The 6,516-nt window shown below is 54.5% G+C and overlaps 1 protein-coding gene across 3 annotated transcripts; it reads left to right on the plus strand.

Moving 5' to 3' along the window:
* The first annotated feature begins 905 nt into the window (after window positions 1–905).
* LOC119267624 lies at window positions 906–6,516 on the plus strand. 3 transcript variants are annotated; one of them, XM_037549048.1, is made up of 13 exons: window positions 906–1,460; window positions 1,971–2,139; window positions 2,231–2,364; window positions 2,462–2,663; window positions 2,739–2,977; window positions 3,085–3,196; window positions 3,321–3,462; window positions 3,604–3,746; window positions 3,868–3,989; window positions 4,167–4,535; window positions 4,627–4,682; window positions 4,780–4,988; window positions 5,070–6,516. In XM_037549048.1, exons 1-13 carry the CDS (start codon window positions 1,251–1,253, stop codon window positions 6,251–6,253), a joined length of 3,291 nt encoding a protein of 1,096 aa, XP_037404945.1. In that variant the 5' UTR covers window positions 906–1,250; the 3' UTR covers window positions 6,254–6,516. The 3 variants fall into 3 exon arrangements, with proteins under 3 accessions (XP_037404945.1, XP_037404944.1, XP_037404946.1); XM_037549047.1 differs by having other exon boundaries at window positions 911–1,460; window positions 3,868–4,037; XM_037549049.1 differs by lacking the exon at window positions 906–1,460 and having other exon boundaries at window positions 2,000–2,139; window positions 2,231–2,368; window positions 3,868–4,037.

The following is a 6,516-nucleotide window of genomic DNA, read 5'->3' on the forward strand; positions in this document are numbered from 1 at the left end:
CTAAATCCCCTCTTGAAAAAAGGATGACTTGACCTTCATCAAGCCCCTCCAAAACACTGAATCGGTAGGCTTAGCATCTACTTGGGTAACGTTTTGGAGTACAGATATTTGTTATGGAGCAACTCTTGCCAAACATGTTCCTAGGAGCGTATACTACAATATGAAGAACAGGGGAATAGGTGAGGAGAAGAGTAGAAAAGGAAATTAGCTCACCTGCAATGTGGTTATTACGTGATGGCAGGTAGTGCATGTGCGCAGACAGATCTCAGCCCCAGTGCAGGTTGATTCCCTCTTATTTTGTTTCTTACCTCAGCTGCTTCAGAGCACCTTGCAGTAGTTTTCTAGGATTAATAACAGCGCATGCATACTGATGTTCCTTATTCCTTTCAGCATGTGATGAGGCACCATCCAGGTGTCAGCCATTGGCCCCTTTCTGTACCTGTGCCCTCTTCCATCAGCCTACGTAAAACGGAAGTTACTAACTAATACCGTTCCAGCTTACTTAGCCAGATGGTAATTTACAGTTTACACGCGAATTGCCAGTGATTTCCATCATTATCGTTATCCCCGATCACTGGCTGATATCATACCCTCAGTCACTGGCTCGTATGGCATCACCCGAACACTAAAACCTCGAGCACCTCCACGACTGATTGCTGAGGTTTTGTCCACAGCAATTGTTGACATGCACCACAGTATCTGTCAGTCACATGCCTGTTTCTTTCAGCTAAACTCAACTGTTGTTCGTTCTTCGTGTGTGTTGGAGATTTCACAAGACAGAGACAGGGGCAGAGGGAGAATCCAAGCGAGTAGCTAAGCCTCGCAGTCGCAGCCATCCACGAGATTAACTAGGCTAGTAGAAACAGTCTGGTCCTCATGTGCATCATCCCCTCTCCTCCACCCCGGAACAAAAACCCCTCGCCTCGCGGCCGCGGTCACATGCCGTTGCCGCTTGCCGGTTTGTGTTTGCCTTAATTGGCCGCGGCCCCTCCATCCCATCCCTCCCTCCTCCTCCTGTCCTGCGCCGCTCCATACCTCACCACTGCTCACTGCCAGTATTCAGGGGGAGCGTTAATGGCTAGCTAGCGCGCCATTCCCCAAGCCAGCCACACATGCACACTGCGCCGTGCATTCACTTCCCTCCCTCCTCACGCACGCATTCAGCACTGTGCAGCCGCTGCTCTCCCCTACCCCTGCCCTGCTGCATCTGCAACAGCTAAACTGACTCTTCAAAGGGAGACATAGGATCCATGGTGTGGAAGAGCTGGGGACGGCGGCTGCTGCTCAGCGCCGTGGTGCTCCTGTTCTCGGGCGCGGCGGGCGGTGCTGCTGCCGGCGACGTCTCCCTCAGCCTGACCAGCGCCCCGCCGCGGGTCTCGACGTCGGCGTCGGCGGTGTTCGCCTTCCGAGCCGTGCAGAGCAGCGGCTGGACCTGCTGGGACTGCGCCATCACCTGCAAGGTAGGAAAGCTCCATCTGGTTGCCGCCCCGGCGCTCTATGTTTCATTTACAATTTTGAACGCATTCCGATTTTCAAATGTTCGTGCTCATTTAGTCGGGTTCAATCAGAGAAACCCAAGTACATCCTACCTTCCGGACAATTGTAGTTTGCAATTAGTAGTACTACTGTACTTAAGAACCAAGACACGAGGCTGGCCTTGAATTAAACTGTACGAGATGAATGATTCTACAGCGCGATTCCTTACTGCCGGTGCAGTAATTCTCACCGGCCAAATGTAATTTAAAATTCGGTTGTGTCTGACATTAGGGTGCCTTTTCGAATTTTGCTGCCACCTGGGACACTTTTATTTAGACGTAAGAAGTACTGGTATCAGCAAAAAAGAATCATTAGCAAGTAGTAGTAGATTCCACATGTCTGCACAATAGTATGATTCAGCAAACAGTAAGTCGAACCTGAAAACGTACTTCGGAACAGTTATATGAGGATTGTTTGCACTGCACTGCACGCAGTTGGACGGTGAACGAAGATCGGACTGCTGGGGCAACGGAAATGGGACGGAGGTGGTGACCTTTGCCGGACTCAAGGACGGCAACCACACATTCGCGGCGTGCGCGACGCCGAGATCAGGATCAGGAAGCAGCGCCGGCCCGACCTGCGCCACCTACGCCTGGGATGTTGGTTAAGTAACGCCATCCATCAACTAAACCCGACCTCAACCTAGCTGCAAAATCAATCTCCACTGACTCTGTATGCAAATGTGCGCATGCAGACACCGTTCCTCCGACGGCGACGGTGGCGGCGGAGTCGGCCTTCACGGCCGCGCCCAACGTCTCGGTGCTCGTCTCCCTCAGCGAGCCGTGCCCGGGCGGCGGCGGCTTCACGTGCAACGCCACCTACTGCGACGTACGTATGTGACAGAACAATTTGGCCTGGTATGGTACCACTCTCGACGAATCTCTCTGCGTCTGGTCTCACCGAACGAATGTGCGCTGGGCTGCAGCTCATCGTGTACGGGCCCGGCCGCGTGGAGCCGTCCACCCTGGAGGCCGTCGAGCCCGGCCTGCGGTACTCCGTCGCCGTGTCGCCGTCGCCGGACGTGGACTACGGGCGCATGATCCTGGTGATGCGCCGGGGGTTCTGCACCGACGTGGCCGGCCACCGCTTCCGGAGGAGCTCCAACTCGAGCTTCACCCTCCGCTTCGGTACGTACTACCGTCCCAACTTTTGTTCAAACATTGCATGCAACGCGCTGATCTGAACCCGAAACTTGATGATAGACAAAAGGAGCGATTCCATGAACATCACCGCCAGCATCCCGCAGAAGCTCCTGCAGATCCAAGGCGCGATGAGGGTGGTCGAGGCCACCAACGACGACAGGGAGCTGAGGATATACATGTCCTTCGCCGAGCCGGTGATGAACACGTCCGCGGAGATACTCGCCGCTCTCACCGCGACCGGGGCCGTGCTGACGCCGACCAACAGGAGCACGCTCGGCAACCGTCGGTTCGGTTTCGTCGTAAGCTTCGCTGTCCTTCTCATTTTGTCCATCTTAGTTCTTACTAATGATTAGCTAGCTGCTTGATTCGATCCATACGCCTGAATGCTAACATAACTTGTGTGCAGGTGAACAAGATATCGAGCACAGCTGTTGTGACTGTTGCATGTGATACGAGTTCTGTAATCAGCAGACAGGGGACCCCGGTTTATTCATCACAACCATTCACATTTCTATACGGTATTGATTCCCACTCCTGTTCCGGCTCCATCACTTCCATTATGGACGCATGCCAATGCCATGCTCAATGTAGATCTGATTTTTTCCTCTTCTGCATGTTCTTGATGGATGGCGCTGCTGACAGATACGCGACGGCCTTCTGTTAAACTGGCCACGTCGACCGTCAGGACAAGCTCACACACCATCCCCGTCTTGATCAAGTTTGAAAAGCCTGTGTTTAACTTCACCTCCTCCGCAGTGCAGCTTTCCGGGGGCAAACTATTGAGGCAAGAATCAATAGATATATAAATATTCCCATATATACATGAATATCTGAATAAACGGCTAAATTGTTTTTACCTTAGGAGTTTATTAAGATTGTTATATAATGGTTTGTTTCACGCATGGTTGGTTGGTTTTGGTTTCAGCTTCCATGAAGCTAGTAAGAGCATATACACAATGCAGATCCTGGCAGTTGACAAGCTGGTTTCGGTCCAGGTTGCTGAGAACACAGCTCAGGACGTGGCTGGGAATCCCAATCTGCCATCAGACCGCCTCCAAGTGAGACACTGTATGTATCAGCATTCAGCAATGGCATCAATTCTTCGCTTGCTACTCATTTATTAAGAGATCATCAGTAAGGCAACTGGGCAATGCAGCGTCCTTAAGATTTTACTATGATCTGCTTGCAGATTCTGTCCCTGCATCGTCTTCATCAATCGCAATCATCGCCACCGTAATATTTGCAGCAACCGCCATCGTCGCCACACTGCTCACCGTCTCCACATCATCGCTCATTGCATCCGGCGCCATGGCAAGGCCTTCGTCTTACTCCATCTCCGAGCCATCACGAAATCTTCTGGTAATTTAGCATGGGCATCGACTCTGCTACCTGGTGTCCTGGTGACAGCTCCAGCTCCAGCAGGCTCATCGCTCACATACATACCATCTGATCGATGATCGATCGCTGTTGTGTTATTTATTTTTACAGAGAATGGCATGCCAGATCCAGATCTTTGCTCTGTCGAGATGGCTGTCGATAAATCTGCCGGTGGAGTACTACGAGCTGGCCAAGGGGATAGAGTGGACAATTCCGTACATTCGGCTTCCGTGGGAGGGTCCCTCTGCAGATCCATTCGTGGGCTACTCCACCATGCCGGCCATTGCGTACTCGGAGCTGGTGGACAGGAGTGATGTGGTACAGGCTGATCCCTACTACCCTGGAGCTGCACCAGGTGGTCAGCAGCAGATTATGCCGATGCAGATACCGGTAGAAGGGAAGCCGCCAGCGATCCCGCTGCAGACCCCGGCGTTGGATGGGAAGCCGCTGACCGCCATGGAGTACCGATCTTTCTTTGAGGTGACATGGATTTCAGTGTTTCTCCTTGCCTTTGATTTCGGTCTCCATGCTTTACACCTCTGGATGCTGAATGAGTTTGGCTGAAATGCAGAATCAGGACATGAAGCCCGAAGCACAGATTATCATGAAGCTGCAAGATTTGGACGGGTATGATACTTCGTCTCCATGATCGAGTACTCTCGAGACCTATCAAGTGACAGATTGGATTATATGGAGGTGTTGAAACATGCATGCATGGATGCAGGTGGAAATACTTCGGAAGAAACATGTTGTGGCTGGGTGTCATTGGGGGAGGCCTCATGCTGCTGCATCTTCTTCTCCTCCTCTACTTGAGATTAAGGTACAGAGGAGGCACAGGAAAGTACGGAGCACTCGTCCTCCCTAGGTTTGAGATCATGCTTGCAATCCTTGCGATACCTTGTGTATCCCAAGCGTCTGCAGCACTCATCAGAGGTACGCCATACATCTCAATGCTCTGATCGATGCATAGATCGTGTACCAAATTGATTTCCCGGGATGAATGATATCTATCAGGTGGGACTACCGGAGGGCTCGCCGTCGGGATCGTGCTCATCGGCATCTTGACGGCGTTCCTGGTGGCCCTGCTGCTGTTCCTGTCGCTGGGCATCACGACGGGCAGGCTGCTGCAGTACAAGGAGGTGCACCAGGAGGGGCAGGAGCACCGGTGGTACCAGGAGATCGTGAGGCGGACGCTCGGCCCCGGCAAGCGCGGGCAGTGGACGTGGAAGGACCCCGGCCGCGCCGCGCGGCTCGTCAAGCTCGGCCCGCTGTTCGAGGACCTGCGCGGCCCGCCCAAGTACATGCTGACGCAGATCGTGGTGGGCGGGGGCGGGAAGCGAGCGGCGGCGGACCAGCGGATCATGGCGTCGGAGGACGAGAACGAGGACGCGGAGGCGCCGGTGATCCAGAAGGTGTTCGGCATCCTGAGGATCTACTACACGTTCCTCGAGTCGGTGAAGCGGGTGGCGCTGGGCATCGTGGCGGGCGCGCACGCGTCGTCGGGCAGGTCGTCGCGGGCGCACGCCGTCGTGGTGCTGGCCGTCGCGTCGTTCCAGCTCTTCTTCATGCTGCTCAAGAAGCCCTTCATCAAGAAGCGGGTGCAGCTGGTGGAGATCGTGGCGGTGGCCAGCCAGGTGTTCGTCTTCGCCGCCTGCCTCGTGCTCATCGACAGGAACAGCGGCGAGCTGGAGGAGGTCGAGGAGAGCGGCGGCGTGGGGATCGCCATGCTCGGCGTCTTCTCGCTGGCGTTCGCGGCGCAGGTGTGCAACGAGTGGAACGCGCTGTACCGGCAGGTGCAGTTCCTGAGCCCCGACAGGAGCTCCTTCCTGGAGGGCGCCAAGGCGGCCTCGGTCGGGCTGCTGCTGCTGGTGCTCCCGTCGTCGGTGCTGGGCGACCCGCTGGCGGGCCAGCAGCAGGAGCCGTCGCCGGATAGCGGCGGCGGCATGGGTCAGACGGTGCCGGGCGAGGCTCTGAGGAGTTCGAACGAGCGGTCGTGGCTTGGGCAGCTGCGCGAGATGGCCAAGGCGAGCTTCAGCAGGGACGGGGAGGACCCGTCCAGCAGCACCGCGTACAAGGGGAAGAGGAGCCGGAGCTCGTCGGTGACGTCGCAGTCCGCGGACTCCAAGGCCAAGGGGGAGTGGAGGCCCAAGTCCAAGGCGCTGCACAAGGATTTGGAGGCCATCTTCTCCAACAGGTAGGTAAGCAGGCTCGCGGGTCCATCATGGTTGGCAAGTGATGTGAGAAATAAGATAGAATCAGCTGGATAAACAGGGTCTACTAAAAAAAAGATCTGGATAAGCAGGGAAGTGGAAACACTGCACATACTAGCAATAGGAATATGCCGTTTAATTTGACACAAAAATCATCACTAGGTGTATGTGTGGTAGCATTATTGTCACAAGATCATTCATGTCCATGATAGAATGAGTTCTTCATAATCACTTTTTTGGCTCAAGCAAAA

This window comes from Triticum dicoccoides, chromosome 3A (assembly GCF_002162155.2).
Source record: "Triticum dicoccoides isolate Atlit2015 ecotype Zavitan chromosome 3A, WEW_v2.0, whole genome shotgun sequence".
NCBI classification, from domain to species: Eukaryota; Viridiplantae; Streptophyta; class Magnoliopsida; order Poales; family Poaceae; genus Triticum; species Triticum dicoccoides.

What these genes read in the sequence shown, in the direction of transcription:
- LOC119267624 (XM_037549047.1), top strand. Translation starts at nt 1,251, where the DNA reads ATGGTGTGGAAGAGCTGGGGACGGCGGCTGCTGCTCAGCGCCGTGGTG. An exon ending in CACCTACGCCTGGGATGTTG is followed by an intron (nt 2,140 to 2,230) that starts GTTAAGTAACGC and finishes GTGCGCATGCAG; the next exon opens with ACACCGTTCCTCCGACGGCG. An exon ending in ACCGTCGGTTCGGTTTCGTC is followed by an intron (nt 2,978 to 3,084) that starts GTAAGCTTCGCT and finishes ACTTGTGTGCAG; the next exon opens with GTGAACAAGATATCGAGCAC.